The sequence below is a fragment of the Pseudophryne corroboree genome, chromosome 4, assembly GCF_028390025.1.
Source record: "Pseudophryne corroboree isolate aPseCor3 chromosome 4, aPseCor3.hap2, whole genome shotgun sequence".
Taxonomy (NCBI): Eukaryota; Metazoa; Chordata; class Amphibia; order Anura; family Myobatrachidae; genus Pseudophryne; species Pseudophryne corroboree.
The window spans coordinates 341,973,437-341,993,398 of record NC_086447.1 but is presented as its reverse complement, the minus strand read 5'-3'; the positions used below and the strand labels follow the sequence as shown (position 1 = coordinate 341,993,398).

The following is a 19,962-nucleotide window of genomic DNA, read 5'->3' as shown; positions in this document are numbered from 1 at the left end:
CTTAAGCAGGGAATCACTACCTATGTCAGAGCGCCTAAGTCTAACCAGGCATCTTGCGTCACATGGCGCAAAAACGTTGTGTATCCCTTTAGACCGGGACACGCGTGAATTACGCAAGTTCTGTGGCTTGCTGACATCAAACCTGCATTTCACCACATTGTAAACAGCTAGAGAACCTGTGTAATTCATGAGTGTGACGGTTTAAAGGGATAATATGGTAAGTTTACTTTATATATGAGGACACATCTGTACAACCACCAGAACACAAAGCAGCTACAGAACTATGGAGCAGATGTATTAAACCTGGAGAAGTGATAAAGCAGTGATAAGTGCAAGGTGATAACGCACCAGCCAATCATTACAGGTTTGAAAAATGACAGGAGCTGATTGGCTGGTGTGTTATCACCTTCCACTTATCACCTCTTTATCACTTCTCCAAGCTTAATACATCTGCCCCAGTATATGAAGTGATGCCCATGTAATACAATTTTTTAAATGACTGCATAATGAATAGTAAATGCAAAGAATGTAATACTAGATGTACAGTATACAACAAAATTTTGGAACATGATTATACTTAATGTGTATTTCTCTAACGTCCTAGTGGATGCTGGGGACTCCGAAAGGACCATGGGGAATAGCGGCTCCGCAGGAGACTGGGCACAAAAGTAAAAAGCTTTAGGACTACCTGGTGTGCACTGGCTCATCCCCCTATGACCCTCCTCCAAGCCTCAGTTAGATTTTTGTGCCCGAACGAGACGGGTGCAGGCTAAGGGGCTCTCCTGAGCTGCTTAGTGTAAAAGTTTAAAGTAGGTTTTTTATTTTCAGTGAGACCTGCTGGCAACAGGCTCACTGCACCGAGGGACTAAGGGGAGAAGAAGCGAACTCACCTGCGTGCAGAGTGGATTGGGCTTCTTAGGCTACTGGACATTAGCTCCAGAGGGACGATCACAGGCCCAGCCATGGATGGGTCCCAGAGCCGCGCCGCCGGCCCCCTTACAGAGCCAGAAGACTGAAGAGGTCCGGAAAATCGGCGGCAGAAGACGTCCTGTCTTCAATAAGGTAGCGCACAGCACCGCAGCTGTGCGCCATTGCTCTCAGCACACTTCACACTCCGGTCACTGAGGGTGCAGGGCGCTGGGGGGGGGCGCCCTGAGACGCAATAGCACACCTTTTTTGGCAAAAAATACATCACATATAGCTCCTGGGCTATATGGATGCATTTAACCCCTGCCAATTTTCCATAAAAAAGCGGGAGAAAGGCCGCCGTGAAGGGGGCGTAGCCTATCTCCTCAGCACACTGGCGCCATTTTTTCCTCACAGCTCCGTTGGAGGAAGGCTCCCTGACTCTCCCCTGCAGTCCTGCACTACAGAAACAGGGTAAAACAAGAGAGGGGGGCACTAAATTGGCATATAAATATATACAGCAGCTATATTAGGGAAAAACACTTATATAAGGTTATCCCTGTATATATATAGCGCTCTGGTGTGTCCTGGCAAACTCTCCCTCTGTCTCCCCAAAGGGCTAGTGGGGTCCTGTCCTCTATCAGAGCATTCCCTGTGTGTGTGCTGTGTGTCGGTACGTTGTGTCGACATGTATGAGGAGGAAAATGGTGTGGAGGCGGAGCAATTGCCTGTGTTAGTGATGTCACCCCCTAGGGAGTCGACACCTGACTGGATGGTCTTATGGAAAGAATTACGTGATAATGTCAGCACTTTACAAAAGACTGTTGACGACACGAGACAGCCGGCAAATCAGTTAATACCTGTACAGGCGTCTCAAACACCGTCAGGGGCTCTAAAGCGCCCGTTACTTCAGGTCGATGCAGACACGGACACTGACTCCAGTGTCGACGGTGAGGAAACAAACGTATTTTCCAGTAGGGCCACACGTTACATGATCACGGCAATGAAGGAGGTTTTGAACATTTCTGATACTACAAGTACCACAAAAAAGGGTATTATGTGGGGTGTGAAAAAACTACCCGTAGTTTTTCCCGAATCAGATAAATTAAATGAGGTGTGTGATGAAGCGTGGGTTTCCCCCGATAAAAAAAACACCCCCTAGGGTAGATAAGGCGCTCACACGCTTATCAAAACAAGTGGCGTTACCGTCTCCTGATACGGCCGCCCTCAAGGAACCAGCTGATAGGAAGCTGGAAAATATCCTAAAAAGTATATACACACATACTGGTATTATACTGCGACCAGCAATCGCCGCAGCCTGGATGTGCAGTGCTGGGGTGGCTTGGTCGGATTCCCTGACTGAAAATATTGATACCCTGGACAGGGACAATATATTATTGACTATAGAGCATTTAAAGGATGCATTTCTATATATGCGAGATGCACAGAGAGATATTTGCACTCTGGCATCAAGAGTAAGTGCGATGTCCATTTCTGCCAGAAGAGGATTATGGACGCGACAGTGGTCAGGGGATGCGGATTCCAAACGGCATATGGAAGTATTGCCGTATAAAGGGGAGGAGTTATTTGGGGTCGGTCTATCGGACCTGGTGGCCACGGCAACGGCTGGGAAATCCACCTTTTTACCCCAAGTCACCTCGCAGCAGAAAAAGATACCGTCTTTTCAGGCTCAGTCCTTTCGTCCCCATAAGGGAAAGCGGGCAAAAGGCCACTCATATCTGCCCCGGTGCAGAGGAAGGGGAAAAAGACTGCAGCAGACAGCCTCTTCCCACGAACAGAAGCCCTCCCCCGCTTCTGCCAAGTCCTCAGCATGACGCTGGGGCCTTACAAGCGGACTCAGACACGGTGGGGGCCCGTCTCAAGAATTTCAGCGCGCAGTGGGCTCACTCGCAAGTGGACCCCTGGATCCTGCAGGTAGTATCTCAGGGGTACAAATTGGAATTCGAGACGTCTCCCCCTCGCCGGTTCCTGAAGTCTGCTTTACCAACGTCTCCCCCCGACAGGGAGGCGGTATTGGAGGCCATTCACAAGCTGTATTCCCAGCAAGTGATAATCAAGGTACCCCTCCTACAACAGGGAAAGGGGTATTATTCCACGCTGTTTGTGGTACCGAAGCCGGACGGCTCGGTGAGACCCATTTTAAATCTGAAATCCTTGAACACTTACATAAAAAGGTTCAAGTTCAAGATGGAGTCACTCAGAGCAGTGATAGCGAACCTGGAAGAAGGGGACTATATGTTGTCTCTGGACATCAAGGATGCTTACCTCCATGTCCCAATTTGCCCTTCTCACCAAGGGTACCTCAGGTTTGTGGTACAGAACTGTCACTATCGGTTTCAGACGCTGCCGTTTGGATTGTCCACGGCACCCCGGGTCTTTACCAAGGTAATGGCCGAAATGATGATTCTTCTTCGAAGAAAAGGCGTCTTAATTATCCCTTACTTGGACGATCTCCTGATAAGGGCAAGGTCCAGAGAACAGTTAGAGGTCGGAGTAGCACTATCTCAAGTAGTACTACGACAGCACGGATGGATTCTAAATATTCCAAAATCGCAGCTGATTCCGATGACACGTCTGCTGTTCCTAGGGAAATATTCCAAAATCGCAGCTGATTCCGACGACACGTCTGCTGTTCCTGGGAATGATTCTGGACACAGTACAGAAAAAGGTGTTTCTCCCGGAAGAGAAAGCCAGGGAGTTATCCGACCTAGTCAGGAACCTCCTAAGACCAGGCCAAGTGTCAGTACATCAATGCACAAGGGTCCTGGGAAAGATGGTGGCTTCTTACGAAGCGATTCCATTCGGCAGATTCCACGCAAGAACTTTTCAGTGGGATCTGCTGGACAAATGGTCCGGATCGCATCTTCAAATGCATCAGCGGATAACCCTGTCTCCAAGGACAAGGGTGTCTCCCCTGTGGTGGTTACAGAGTGCTCATCTTCTAGAGGGCCGCAGATTCGGCATTCAGGATTGGGTCCTGGTGACCACGGATGCCAGCCTGAGAGGCTGGGGAGCAGTCACACAGGGAAGAAATTTCCAGGGCTTGTGGTCAAGCATGGAAACGTCACTTCACATAAATATCCTGGAACTAAGGGCCATTTACAATGCCCTAAGTCAGGCAAGACCTCTGCTTCAGGGTCAGCCGGTGTTGATCCAGTCGGACAACATCACGGCAGTCGCCCACGTAAACAGACAGGGCGGCACAAGAAGCAGGAGGGCAATGACGGAAGTGGCAAGGATTCTGCGCTGGGCGGAAAATCATGTGATAGCACTGTCAGCAGTGTTCATTCCGGGAGTGGACAACTGGGAAGCAGATTTCCTCAGCAGACACGATCTTCACCCGGGGGAGTGGGGACTTCACCCAGAAGTCTTCCACATGATTGTGAACCGTTGGGAAAAACCAAAGGTGGACATGATGGCGTCCCGCCTCAACAAAAAACTGGACAGATATTGCGCCAGGTCAAGGGACCCTCAGGCAATAGCTGTGGACGCTCTGGTAACACCGTGGGTGTACCAGTCAGTGTATGTGTTCCCTCCTCTTCCTCTCATACCAAAAGTACTGAGAATCATAAGAAGGAGAGGAGTAAAGACTATACTCGTGGCTCCGGATTGGCCAAGAAGGACTTGGTACCCGGAAATTCAAGAGATGCTCACGGAAGACCCGTGGCCTCTACCTCTAAGAAAGGACCTGCTCCAGCAGGGACCATGTCTGTTCCAAGACTTAACGCGGCTGCGTTTGACGGCATGGCGGTTGAACGCCGGATCCTGAAGGAAAAAGGCATTCCGGATGAAGTCATCCCTACCCTGATCAAAGCCAGGAAGGATGTAACCGTACAACATTATCACCGTATTTGGCGTAAATATGTTGCGTGGTGCGAGGCCAGGAAGGCCCCTACAGAGGAATTTCAACTGGGTCGATTCCTGCATTTCCTGCAAACAGGACTGTCTATGGGCCTCAAATTAGGGTCCATTAAGGTTCAAATTTCGGCCCTGTCAATATTCTTCCAAAAAGAACTAGCTTCTGTTCCTGAAGTTCAGACGTTTGTCAAGGGAGTACTGCATATACAGCCTCCTTTTGTGCCTCCAGTGGCACCTTGGGATCTCAATGTAGTTTTAAGATTCCTAAAATCACATTGGTTTGAACCACTCACCACTGTGGACTTAAAATATCTCACATGGAAAGTGGTAATGCTGTTAGCCCTGGCTTCAGCCAGGCGTGTCTCAGAATTGGCGGCTTTATCCTATAAAAGCCCTTACCTAATTTTTCATACGGACAGGGCAGAATTGAGGACTCGTCCTCAATTTCTCCCTAAGGTGGTTTCAGCATTTCACTTAAACCAGCCTATTGTGGTGCCTGCGGCTACTAGGGACTTGGAGGATTCCAAGTTGCTGGACGTAGTCAGGGCCCTGAAAATATGTTTCCAGGACGGCTGGAGTCAGAAAATCTGACTCGCTGTTTATCCTGTATGCACCCAACAAGCTGGGTGCTTCTGCTTCTAAGCAGACGATTGCTCGTTGGATTTGTAGTACAATTCAGCTTGCACATTCTGTGGCAGGCCTGCCACAGCCAAAATCTGTAAAAGCCCATTCCACACGGAAAGTGGGCTCATCTTGGGCGGCTGCCCGAGGGGTCTCGGCTTTACAACTTTGCCGAGCAGCTACTTGGTCAGGAGCAAATACGTTTGCTAAATTCTACAAATTTGATACCCTGGCTGAGGAGGACCTGGAGTTCTCTCATTCGGTGCTGCAGAGTCATCCGCACTCTCCCGCCCATTTGGGAGCTTTGGTATAATCCCCATGGTCCTTTCGGAGTCCCCAGCATCCACTAGGACGTTAGAGAAAATAAGAATTTACTTACCGATAATTCTATTTCTCATAGTCCGTAGTGGATGCTGGGCGCCCATCCCAAGTGCGGATTGTCTGCATTACTTGTGCATAGTTATTGTTACAAAAATCGGGTTATTGTTGTTGTGAGCCATCTTTTCAGAGGCTCCTTCTGTTATCATGCTGTTAACTGGGTTCAGATCACAAGTTGTACGGTGTGATTGGTGTGGCTGGTATGAGTCTTACCCGGGATTCAAAATCCTTCCTTATTGTGTACGCTCGTCCGGGCACAGTATCCTAACTCAGGCTTGGAGGAGGGTCATAGGGGGAGGAGCCAGTGCACACCAGGTAGTCCTAAAGCTTTTTACTTTTGTGCCCAGTCTCCTGCGGAGCCGCTATTCCCCATGGTCCTTTCGGAGTCCCCAGCATCCACTACGGACTATGAGAAATAGAATTATCGGTAAGTAAATTCTTATTATATAGTTATAAATCTAAAACCATTCATCCGCAGTCAGACAGAATGCAGTAATGACAAGTGGCAATAATATAAAGTTTATCATGATATGAGAAGCCACACTATAATAATGTCTGACTTTGGTGACATAATAATGCAAGAAGAGTATGGTGTAACCCTCAATGGAATCTTGTTTGTGGAGAGGTGATGCTCTTGTCAGTCAGCGTCCCCTCACACCTTAATAAACACCAGCAAATAAAAATTTTCAAGAAGCATTATTGGGACTAGTTATTAGTGCAACAAGACTATCTGGTAAACCTGATAGAAAAGAGCACGTTTTGGAGTTGAACAATGGCCCCTACATTGTGTGCTCCATAGCATTGAGACTGGCTGATGTATAAAAGAACCCCCCCCCTCCCCCTCCCCCCCCCCCTCCCTCCCAACCACTCACTGACTGGCAGGGCTACCTAGACTGATCATAACTTATGTGACGGACCCATGTAAAATAGTGTTGTCCCATAACATTAGTAATACAGATTAGGACAAGGGTGTAATTAATGCTGCCAACAATATATTTAAGTTTTACTATATAAAGTATAGCTATTGGTTTCCTTTATTATGCTGACAGGGTTTTCTCCTGCTGCTGTGATCCCATTACACACTTATTAGACAATGCCATATGTCTGTTAAGCAACTTGTACTTTGTTGTGCAGGCCTCTTCCTCCCCCTCCAGATGAAGAGAACGATAACGACTGTGATCATGATTACACAAACCGTGTCTCCCATAACTCTCCACGGTCCAGTTCAAAGTCTCAGTCCTCTCATAAAGGTATGTAAACAAAATAAATCTGGGAACTGACAGGTCCAATAAGCACTGGGACCTATCAGAAGTGCTTTTTTACCTATGGGTTTATAGTACTTTCCATGTGTTCAAATTATCATTTTATTCATTAATGAAAGGATTTCTCTGATTTCTTCCTGTTTCTAGACTAATTATACGCATTAGAAATTACACAAAAATCTTGCCAGTGTTACTTTGGATACCATCAGGAAAAAAACCTGCTTATATGTGTACATTTGTGTTTTTAGTCCATACTGTAAGTAGTAAGGACAGACTCATTCATTTGTTTTTGCACATTTGTGCTGCTAAGAGTCATGGAACAATGCAAATTTAGAGTCACAGATCAACTGAAAGCAGACAGGTTAATAGGGACCGAAGTTACCAGTCATCACGCAGAGCCAAAAAAAGAGTGGGTCCCAAGGACCCCTCATATTCAAAAATTGGGGTCCTACCCGACCTTTTCTGGTTCCCATCAGAATGAAGGTAAATACTGTTGTTTTTAAGACTGCAGCTTAAAATACAGTAGTTGCAGCATTGCTATTAAAGAGCCATTTAAACACATAGGGGTATATGCAATTAGCGGCGAATCGCGGCAATTTTTCGGCCGTTTTTTAATTCGACACAATTCGACCGTCTCATTTCGGCAAGTGGGTGCCGAAATTGACCATATTCAATAAAAAACGGATTCGACAGTCCCGCTGACGAAAAACGGCCGATTTGACGGATTTTGTTCCGATTTTTAAAAAACTGGAAAAAACCCGAAAAAAAATTGCGTGGGGTCCCCCCTCCAAAGCATAACCAGCCTCGGGTTCTTCGAGCCGGTCCTGGTTCTAAAAATCCAAGGGGGAAAATGACAGGGGATCCCCCGTATTTTTAAAACCAGCACCGGGCTCTGCACCTGGTGCTGGTGCAAAAAATACGGGGGACAAAAAGAGTAGGGGTCCCCCATATTTTTTACACCAGCATCGGGCTCCACTAGCTGGACAGATAATGCCACAGCCGGGGGTCACTTTTATACAGCGCCCTGCGGCCGTGGCATTAAATATCCAACTAGTCACCCCTGGCCGGGGTACCCTGTGGGAGTGGGGACCCCTTCAATCAAGGGGTCCCCCCCCAGCCACCCAAGGGCCAGGGGTGAAGTCCGAGGCTGTCCCCCCCATCCAAGGGCTGCGGATGGGGGGCTGATAGCCTTTGGAAAAATGAAAGAATATTGTTTTTTCCAGTAGTACTACAAGTCCAGCAAGCCTCCCCCGCAAGCTGGTACTTGGAGAACCACAAGTACCACCATGCGGGAGAAAAACAGGCCCGCTGGTACCTGTAGTTCTACTGGAAAAAAATACCCAAATAAAAACAGGAGACACACACCGTGAAAGTAAAACTTTATTTCATACATGCCGACACATACATACTTACCTATGTTGACCCGCCAACTGCCACGCCCCCCTCGTCACTGAAGAATTCGGGGTACCTGTGAAAAAAATTATACTCACCTCAATCCAGTGTCCAGGTTATAATCCACGTACTTGGCAAAACAACAAAACGGCAACCCGGACCAAACGGACTGAAAGAGGTCCCATGTTTACACATGGGACCCCTTTCCACGAATGCCGGGACCCCACGTGACTGCTGTCACAGAAGGTCCCTTCAGCCAATCATGAAGCGCTACTTCGTGGCACTCACCTGATTGGCTGTATGCGCGTCTGCTGTCAGACAGCGCATCGCACAGCTCCCTCCATTAGTTTCAATGGTGGGAACTTTGCGGGTAGCGGTGGGGTTACCCGCAGTCAGCCGCTGACCGCGGGTGACCTCACCGCTGACGCAAAGTTCCCACCATTGAATATTATGGAGGGAGCTGTGCGATGCGCTGTCTGACAGCAGACGCGCATACAGCCAATCAGCAGAGTGCCAGGATGTTGCGCTCGCTGATTGGCTGAAGAGACCTTTCTGTGACAGCAGTCACGGGGGGGTCTCTGCATTCGTGGAAAGGGGTCCCATGTGTAAACATGGGACCCCTTTCAGTCCGTTTGGTCCGGGTTGCCGTTTTGTTGTTTTGCCAAGTACGTGGATTATAACCTGGACACTGGATTAGGTGAGTATAATTTTATTCACAGGTACCCCGGATTCTACTTGGACAAGTGGACCGAACGTCGTGTCAACATAGGTAAGTATGTGTGTATCGGCAGGTGTGAAATAAAGTTGTACTTTCAAGGTGTGCGTGTCCTGTTTTTATTTGGGTATTTTTTTTCCAGTAGAACTACAGGTACCAGCGGGCCCGTTTTTCTCCCGCATGCTGGTACTTGTGGTTCTCCAAGTATCAGCTTGCGGGGAGGCTTGCTGGGACTTGTAGTACTACTGGAAAAAACAATATTCTTTCATTTTTCCAAAGGCTATCAGCCCCCCATCCGCAGCCCTTGGATGGGGGGGGACAGCCTCGGGCTTCACCCCTGGCCCTTGGGTGGCTGGGGGGGGGGGGGACCCCTTGATTGAAGGGGTCCCCACTCCCCCAGGGTATACCGGCCAGGGGTGACTAGTTGGATATTTAATGCCACGGCCGCAGGGCGCTGTATAAAAGTGACCCCCGGCTGTGGCATTATCTGTCCAGCTAGTGGAGCCCGATGCTGGTGTAAAAAATACGGGGGACCCCTACTCTTTTTGTCCCCCGTATTTTTTGCACCAGGCGCAGAGCCCGGTGCTGGTTTTAAAAATACGGGGGATCCCCTGTCATTTTTCCCCCCGGATTTTTAGAACCAGGACCGGCTCGAAGAGCCCGAGGCTGGTTATGCTTTGGAGGGGGGACCCCACGCCATTTTTTTTCGGGATTTTACCATTCCATTTAAAAAAATAATATAATAATAATAATAATAATAATATTTTTAAAAATATATAAATAATACTTGTGCCTCCAAAATAGACAAACCAAGTACCTAATCCCTTCTAATATAAATAGATATGCTATTACCAATAAAAAAAACACCAAAAAAAACATGTTTTAAATTTTTTTTATTAGATTCCCCCACCAAAGTGTGGCGGATTGAAAATGACGAATTTATTGTCTAAAAGCACTGTTGTCGAATTTCCAAACTTCAATTGAATATACTTTTGGCGAATTGATGCATTTGTACCATTGCAGAAATGTCGAATTTGACAAATGTCGAATTTCAAAAAGTCGAATTTTGAAAGTCCGTTTTTTTGACGGAAAGTACTGAATTGCATTGTCTATTTTTTTTTATTTTTTTTTGGGGGGGCGAAAAAGTCCAGTTTTTTGACAATTTCGGGAATTCGACCGCAATTGCATATACCCCATAGTAGTCAAACACTACAAAAGTGATGCCAAACTTGGGGGACTGTCGCAATTAAGAGTATAGTTGTGCTCTCAAAAGTTTTTCTTTTGAGAATGCAAAGTTCTGCTAAATAAACCTGTGTATTTTAACTTGCATGGCTCTTAATATGCTGTACCAAGTATTTTAAGCTCATCTTACAAAAAAACAACAACTAGGACTATGTAGTGTTAAATACTTGGTGTACTTATAAAAATCATAACAGATGAATAATGTATTAAGAGCAAAGGCTACAAATGTTATGTTTCTCTTTTTAAATCAGTCAGAAAATACACTTCTAAACAGTGGGGGCTCCTACCTCGTGGGAGGAGGTGGGCTTCCACTGATCGTTCTGCTGGGTCCTGCCTCCTTTGTCCTCGCCACCGGCTGGGTCCCAGCATATGACAATATAGTTAACAGTGACCGGGACTGGTGCATGTGCAAACCCCCAGCTTCCATGGACTGCATCGGCAGCAGTCCATAGAAGCCGACTAGGGCTGCCCGAACAGCAGAGTGTGGCTTCCTCCAGGAAGCCAATTCTCTGGTAATTGCAGCCTGGTCTATTAGATAACTATTAGCATTGATATCATTTCTGCATATTTTTGAGACCCTTGTAGGAAAACCATAGTATATTTGAGACCATAGTAAACAATTAGTGGTCATCTTCAGATATTAAAATTTGCCTAGACTTACTGTCTTCCTGTTGGGGCATTTGTATGTGTGTTCCTGGACAGCAACTCTTTAGTAACATACCATGACTATTCACATGAATCTTTGCAACTCGCACACCTTAAGATCTAAATCAGTACAGGTTTGTGTTTCTCTCTTTTCAGGCTCCCATTACAAGCAATGAGAGATGGATCCATAATGCCAATGATGCTAACGAGCTTATAGGAAATCTCAAGAAAATGTGTGTTTTTCCTTGTCCTTGATGGCAGCGTCAAGGCTATCTCTCCTTCCCGTGTCCTGTCATTCTTTTGTCTACCCCACAAGTGACAAACTGCGTGCAGCATTATCTGGCTCTGAGCAGCTGGCGAAGTTGGTATTGCCAAAACATGTCCTAAACATGAATAAAACAGAATAGGGACAATTGACATTTAGTTCTGCAAATGGAATAATACAAAATCAGAGAATAGTTCTATTTGGCACAACTGTTGGCTAATGCCACTTATAACAATGATGTCATCCAGCCAGTGTGGCTGGCATTCTACAAGGCAGCTTATTATATGATTAAATTAGATCTCTCAGTTGAAACTGCTTACAGCTCATACAGTACGGTAGTGGATAGATCAATTTTTACATACACGTGTCTCTTAAATTACAATGCAGCTTATTGATTGACTAGCAACAAGTGATGTCACTAAGGCAGTCAGTGGTGGCTAGGAGACTGATCCACTTTAAGCATTTCATTGTTGCAAAAACATATCATGATTAGACCTAGTGATAAGTGCTTATGTCACTGAAAATGTGAACGATTTAATGCCTGTAATATGTATAGTGTGTTAGCACATAGGAAATATACCTGCTGCCCTTGTTTCCACGTTTGCTTCTTAAAATTAAGTTTAATCCTTTGTGCAAGACATGTCCAAACGTTACTACAGGTGTTGCTGAGCAACATTTTCCATATTGCTCACAGGTGTGACTGCACAACAGCCTGGCTGCATTATAAAGCAGGTGACATATGTATACTGTACATCAGATGCCACTGCTCACCTTAGCCAGTCATTTGCCATGGTTTAGCCTAAAACTGGTGGCTTGCTCACAATCCTAAAGAACTCCTATTTGTGTCTCCTCAGGAAAGCGCTGCTTGTCAATCCCAGCCAATGCTGTAGTATGTTTGTCATTGTATGTCTTCTCCTCATAAACCAATATCCAGTGTTAAGATTACAAACTGCACAATGTATGTACAGGTAGATGAAATATAACAAAGTGCCATTTTTTATCTTCATTTTGTACACTCTTAAGTTTATGTATCCTCTGAGCAGCCAGGTTTTGTGAATGAAAGCTGCAGAATACCATGTATTTTATATTTTTGATTCATATTTATTGTTACTGTTATAATGTGAGCCCGTCTATTGTCAAGTTGATGTATTTTTAACCAGCATGGCTGTTTAGGATCTTTGATGAATACTTAGATGCTGCAACTCTTTCCCTTTTTAAAGTTTAGTACCACTATCTGTAGTTAATTTGGGGTCAGTTTTTCTTCTGGTCATTGGTAATTGATTATTCATGATTTTTAATGTTACATTTTATCAGATTATAAATTATAAAACATTTACCCTTATCAGAACTAGCTCTAGAAAAGAATATGGTTCTATCTTGTGCACTAAACAGTCACTATCTCTAGAAAAGAAGATGGTTCTGTCTGGTGCACTAAACAGTCACTAGCTCTAGAAAAGAAGATGGTTCTGTCTGGTGCACTAAACAGTCACTAGCTCTAGAAAAGAAGATGGTTCTGTCTGTTGCACTAAACAGTCACTGTAGCTCACAAAAGATGGTTCTGTCTGGTGCACTAAACAGTCGCTAGCTCTAGAAAAGAAGATGGTTCTGTCTGGTGCACTAAACAGTCACTAGCTCTAGAAAAGAAGATGGTTCTGTCTGTTGCACTAAACAGTCACTGTAGCTCACAAAAGATGGTTCTGTCTGGTGCACTAAACAGTCGCTAGCTCTAGAAAAGAAGATGGTTCTGTCTGTTGCACTAAACAGTCACTGTAGCTCACAAAAGATGGTTCTGTCTGGTGCACTAAACAGTCACTGTAGCTCACAAAAGATGGTTCTGTCTGGTGCACTAAACAGTCGCTAGCTCTAGAAAAGAAGATGGTTCTGTCTGGTGCACTAAACAGTCACTGTAGCTCACAAAAGATGGTTCTGTCTGGTGCACTAAACAGTCACTGTAGCTCACAAAAGATGGTTCTGTCTGGTGCACTAAACAGTCGCTAGCTCTAGAAAAGAAGATGGTTCTGTCTGGTGCACTAAACAGTCACTGTAGCTCACAAGAAGATGGTTCTGTCTGGTGCACTAAACAATCACTATGATTATGTGGTGCATGTTACACTTAATGTGACTATGAAGGCACATTTGTTCTTGCTAATTAATGGTTGTACCTTTTTTAATGGGCATATTAATATGATTCATACAAGCGTTCATGATCTCAGGGCATTAAGTGTAACCTGTTATGATTCCGGCAATCGTGTGTAAAGACAATATGTAGCTTGACTTTTTATAATGCCAGTACCCTTTTTTGAAATATTGATTTATATTGCTTGTAACAATATGTTTAAATTTGGAAATTCTGAGCATTTTCAATTGTGGATTTAGGTGGTCTTGATGACTGCCTTATGACTGCTTAGGGAAATACATTTATCATTAGAAAATCATTTTATAACTGTAATGTGTGGTTACATTTTTCATACGGGCCCACTGTATAAATGATTGCACTGAAGTTCTATATCTGTAAAAATTACTGTTAACAGGTGTGATCTGTTTTACCGGTATTGTTCCTATTTATCTAAAGGAATTTTGGTTTGTGCCAAAAAAAACATTTGCACTATAAAGCAGGAATGGGCCTTGGCCATGGTTTTGTATTCGTTTATATAAAATGTTTTAAGTCCAGATGTTAACCAAGAGCATCCTTTTAAGGATATATTAGTGAAAGCATCAAATTATTCAGTTGTGATGAGTCCAACAAGATTTTTTTGAAAAGGCAGATAGAAATTAATACGCAGTAACAACTAAAATGTATATGTGCTTGTTTAAAGCATAAGTGTACCTGTGATGTTGGATTGTGTAGCCTTATCAAATGCCGCTATTCATTTGCGTCTAGTAACATCGCTAAGGCATTAAGAAAAAAATAATTGATGAGCTACAGTTATATAACTATTAATTTAGCTTGCAAAATGCGTGCCTCCACTGCTGGACGAGCACAAAATAGAAATTCTTTGTTTCTCAAACAATAGTTGTTATATTGTAATGGGGCGCAATCAGAAGCAGGTTTTCTCTATCGTCCTAAGTGGATGCTGGGGTTCCTGAAAGGACCATGGGGAATAGCGGCTCCGCAGGAGACAGGGCACAAAAAAGTAAAGCTTTACTAGGTCAGGTGGTGTGCACTGGCTCCTCCCCCTATGACCCTCCTCCAGACTCCAGTTAGATTTTGTGCCCGAACGAGAAGGGTGCAATCTAGGTGGCTCTCCTAAAGAGCTGCTTAGAGAAAGTTTAGTTTAGGTTTTTTTCTTTACAGTGAGTCCTGCTGGCAACAGGATCACTGCAACGTGGGACTTAGGGGGAAAGTAGTAAACTCACCTGCATGCAGAGTGGATTTGCTGCTTGGCTACTGGACACCATTAGCTCCAGAGGGATCGAACACAGGCCCAGCCGTGGAGTCCGGTCCCGGAGCCGCGCCGCCGACCCCCTTGCAGATGCTGAAGCGTGAAGAGGTCCGGAAACCGGCGGCTGAAGACTCCTCAGTCTTCATAAGGTAGCGCACAGCACTGCAGCTGTGCGCCATTTTCCTCTCAGCACACTTCACTGGGCAGTCACTGAGGGTGCAGAGCGCTGGGGGGGGGCGCTCTGAGAGGCAAATATAAACCTTATACAAGGCTAAAAATACCTCACATATAGCCCATAGGGGCTATATGGAGATATTTAACCCCTGCCTGACTGGAAAAATAGCGGGAGAAGAACCCGCCGAAAAAGGGGCGGGGCCTATCTCCTCAGCACACGGCGCCATTTTCTGTCACAGCTCCGCTGGTCAGAACGGCTCCCAGGTCTCTCCCCTGCACTGCACTACAGAAACAGGGTAAAACAGAGAGGGGGGGCACATTAATGGCTATATATATATATATTAAAGCAGCTATAAGGGAGCACTTAATATAAGGATATCCCTTGTATATATAGCGCTTTGTGGTGTGTGCTGGCAGACTCTCCCTCTGTCTCCCCAAAAGGGCTAGTGGGTCCTGTCTTCATTAGAGCATTCCCTGTGAGTTTGCGGTGTGTGTCGGTACGTGGTGTCGACATGTATGAGGACGATATTGGTGTGGAGGCGGAGCAATTGCCAAATATGCAGATGTCACCCCCCAGGGGGTCGACACCAGAATGGATGCCTTTATTTGTGGAATTACGTGATGGTTTATCTTCCCTTAAACAGTCAGTTGAGGACATGAGGCGGCCGGACAATCAATTAATGCCTGTCCAGGCGCCTCAAACACCGTCAGGGGCTGTAAAACGCCCTTTGCCTCAGTCGGTCGACACAGACCCAGACACGGGCACTGATTCCAGTGACGACGGTAGAAATTCAAACGTATTTTCCAGTAGGGCCACACGTTATATGATTTTGGCAATGAAGGAGACGTTACATTTAGCTGATACTACAGATACCGTAAAACAGGGTATTATGTATGGTGTGAAAAAACTACAAACAGTTTTTCCTGAATCAGAAGAATTAAATGACGTGTGTGATGAAGCGTGGGTTGCTCCTGATAAAAAGTTGATAATTTCAAAAAAGTTATTGGCATTATACCCTTTCCCGCCAGAGGTTAGGGCGCGCTGGGAAACACCCCCTAAGGTGGACAAGGCGCTCACACGCTTATCCAAACAAGTGGCGTTACCCTCTCCTGAGACGGCCGCACTTAAGGATCCATCAGATAGAAAGATGGAAGTTATTCAAAAGAATATATACACACATGCAGGTGTTATACTACGACCAGCTATAGCAACTGCCTGGATGTGCAGTGCTGGAGTAGTTTGGTCAGAATCCCTGATTGAAAATATTGATACCCTAGATAGGGACAATGTTTTACTGTCGTTAGAACAAATAAAGGATGCATTTATCTATATGCGTGATGCACAGAGGGATATTTGCACACTGGCATCTCGGGTGAGTGCTATGTCCATTTCAGCCAGAAGAGCCTTATGGACACGACAGTGGACAGGCGATGCGGATTCAAAACGTCACATGGAGGTTTTGCCGTATAAAGGGGAGGAGTTATTTGGAGTTGGTCTATCAGACTTGGTGGCCACGGCTACTGCCGGGAAATCCACTTTTTTACCTCAAGTCACTCCCCAACAGAGAAAGGCACCGACCTTTCAACCGCAGCCTTTTCGCTCCTACAAAAATAAGAGAGCAAAGGGCTTGTCGTACCTGCCACGAGGCAGAGGAAGAGGGAAGAGACACCAACAGGCAGCTCCTTCCCAGGAACAGAAGCCCTCCCCGGCTCCTGCAAAAACCTCAGCATGACGCTGGGGCCTCTCAAGCGGACTCGGGGACAGTGGGGGGCCGTCTCAAAAATTACAGCGCGCAGTGGGCTCACTCGCAGGTAGACCCCTGGATCCTGCAGATAATATCTCAGGGGTACAGGTTGGAATTAGAGACGGATCCTCCTCATCGTTTCCTGAAGTCTGCCTTACCAACCGTCTCTTCCGAAAGGGAGAGGGTGTTGGAAGCCATTCACAAGCTGTACGCTCAGCAGGTGATAGTCAAAGTACCCCTATTACAACAAGGAAAGGGGTATTATTCCACTCTATTTGTGGTACCGAAGCCGGATGGCTCGGTAAGGCCTATTCTAAATCTGAAGTCCTTGAACCTCTACATAAAAAAGTTCAAGTTCAAGATGGAGTCACTCAGAGCAGTGATAGCGAACCTGGAAGAAGGGGACTTTATGGTATCCTTGGACATCAAGGATGCGTATCTACACGTTCCGATTTACCCCGCACACCAGGGGTACCTCAGGTTCATTGTTCAAAACTGTCACTATCAGTTTCAGACGCTGCCGTTCGGATTGTCCACGGCGCCTCGGGTCTTTACCAAGGTAATGGCCGAGATGATGATTCTTCTTCGAAGAAAAGGCGTATTAGTTATCCCATACTTGGACGATCTCCTAATAAGGGCAAGGTCCAGAGAACAGCTGGAGACAGCTTTAGCACTATCTCAAGAGGTGCTAAGACAACACGGGTGGATTCTGAATATTCCAAAATCCCATTTAATCCCGACAACTCGTCTGCTGTTCCTAGGAATGATTCTGGACACGGTTCAGAAAAAGGTTTTCCTTCCAGAGGAAAAAGCCAAGGAGTTATCCGATCTGGTCAGGAACCTCCTAAAACCAGGAAAAGTGTCAGTACATCAATGCACAAGAGTCCTGGGAAAAATGGTGGCTTCTTACGAAGCAATTCCATTCGGCAGATTCCATGCAAGAATATTCCAAAGGGATCTGTTGGACAAATGGTCAGGGTCGCATCTGCAGATGCACCTGCGAATAACCCTGTCACCAAAGACAAGGGTGTCACTTCTGTGGTGGTTGCAGAAGGCTCACCTATTAGAAGGCCGCAGATTCGGCATTCAGGATTGGATCCTGGTGACCACGGACGCCAGCCTGAGAGGCTGGGGAGCAGTCACACAAGGAAGAAACTTCCAGGGAGTATGGACGAGTCTGGAAAAGTCTCTTCACATAAACATTCTGGAACTAAGAGCAATCTACAATGCTCTAAGCCAGGCGGAACTTCTCCTGCAAGGAAAGCCGGTGTTGATTCAGTCGGACAACATCACGGCGGTCGCCCATGTAAACAGGCAGGGCGGCACAAGAAGCAGGAGTGCAATGGCAGAAGCTGCCAAGATTCTTCGCTGGGCGGAGAATCACGTGATAGCACTGTCAGCAGTGTTCATCCCGGGCGTGGACAACTGGGAAGCAGACTTCCTCAGCAGACACGATCTTCATCCGGGAGAGTGGGGTCTACATCCAGAAGTCTTCAACATGTTAATAGACCGTTGGGAAAGACCAATTGTAGACATGATGGCGTCTCGCCTCAACAAGAAACTGGACAAATATTGCGCCAGGTCAAGAGATCCACAGGCAATAGCTGTGGACGCACTGGTAACTCCTTGGGTGTACCAGTCAGTGTATGTGTTTCCTCCTCTGCCGCTCATACCAAAGGTATTGAAGATCATACGGCAAAGAAGAGTAAGAACAATACTAGTGGTTCCGGATTGGCCGAGAAGGACTTGGTATCCGGAACTTCAAGAGATGCTCACGGACGAACCGTGGCCTCTACCTCTGAGAAGGGACCTGCTACAGCAGGGTCCCTGTCTTTTTCAAGACTTACCGCGGCTGCGTTTGACGGCATGGCGGTTGAACGCCAGATCCTAAAAGGGAAAGGCATTCCAGAAGAAGTCATTCCTACCTTGATTAAGGCACGGAAGGAAGTCACCGTGAAACATTATCACCGCATTTGGCGAAAATATGTAGCGTGGTGCGAGGATCGGAGGGTTCCGACGGAGGAATTCCAACTGGGTCGTTTCCTACATTTCCTGCAATCAGGATTATCTATGGGTCTCAAATTGGGATCCATTAAGGTTCAAATTTCGGCCCTGTCAATATTCTTCCAAAAAGAATTGGCCTCTGTCCCTGAGGTCCAGACTTTTGTCAAGGGAGTACTGCATATACAGCCTCCTGTGGTGCCTCCGGTGGCACCGTGGGATCTAAATGTAGTTTTAGATTTCCTCAAATCCCATTGGTTTGAACCATTGAAAAAGGTGGATTTGAAATATCTCACATTGAAAGTGACTATGTTACTAGCCCTGGCCTCTGCCAGGAGAGTATCTGAATTGGCGGCTTTATCTTATAAAAGTCCTTATCTAATCTTCCATTCGGATAGGGCAGAACTGCGGACTCGTCCGCATTTTCTCCCTAAAGTGGTATCAGCATTTCATCTGAACCAACCTATTGTGGTGCCTGCGGCCACTAGCGACTTGGAGGACTCCAAGTTGTTGGACGTTGTCAGAGCCTTAAAAATATACATTGCAAGGACGGCTGGAGTCAGAAAATCTGACTCGCTGTTTATATTGTATGCACCCAACAAGTTGGGCGCACCTGCTTCTAAGCAGTCGATTGCTCGTTGGATTTGTAACACAATTCAACTTGCACATTCTGTGGCAGGCCTGCCACAGCCTAAAACTGTAAAAGCCCACTCCACAAGGAAGGTGGGCTCATCTTGGGCGGCTGCCCGAGGGGTCTCGGCATTACAACTCTGCCGAGCAGCTACGTGGTCGGGGGAGAACACGTTTGTAAAATTTTACAAATTTGATACCCTGGCAAAGGAGGACCTGGAGTTCTCTCATTCGGTGCTGCAGAGTCATCCGCACTCTCCCGCCCGTTTGGGAGCTTTGGTATAATCCCCATGGTCCTTTCAGGAACCCCAGCATCCACTTAGGACGATAGAGAAAATAAGAATTTACTTACCGATAATTCTATTTCTCGGAGTCCGTAGTGGATGCTGGGCGCCCATCCCAAGTGCGGATTATCTGCAATACTTGTACATAGTTATTGTTAACTAATTCGGGTTATTGTTAAGGAGCCATCTTTAAGAGGCCCTTTCTGTTGTCATACTGTTAACTGGGTTTAGATCACAAGTTGTACGGTGTGATTGGTGTGGCTGGTATGAGTCTTACCCGGGATTCAAAATGCCTCCCTTATTGTGTATGCTCGTCCGGGCACAGTACCTAACTGGAGTCTGGAGGAGGGTCATAGGGGGAGGAGCCAGTGCACACCACCTGACCTAGTAAAGCTTTACTTTTTTGTGCCCTGTCTCCTGCGGAGCCGCTATTCCCCATG

General features: G+C 46.1%; 1 protein-coding gene across 3 annotated transcripts in view; it reads left to right on the top strand.

Moving 5' to 3' along the window:
- CCDC50 (coiled-coil domain containing 50) overlaps positions 1-11,617 on the top strand; it is a 171,333-nt gene extending 159,716 nt beyond the window's left edge. For all 3 annotated transcript variants that reach the window (XM_063916451.1, XM_063916450.1, XM_063916452.1), the window contains 2 exons: positions 6,919-7,034; positions 11,197-11,617. In XM_063916451.1, coding sequence (XP_063772521.1) covers positions 6,919-7,034; positions 11,197-11,216 — 136 coding nt within the window. In that variant the 3' untranslated portion in view covers positions 11,217-11,617. The remainder of the gene's footprint in view (positions 1-6,918; positions 7,035-11,196) is intronic.
- The last annotated feature ends 8,345 nt before the right edge of the window (positions 11,618-19,962 follow it).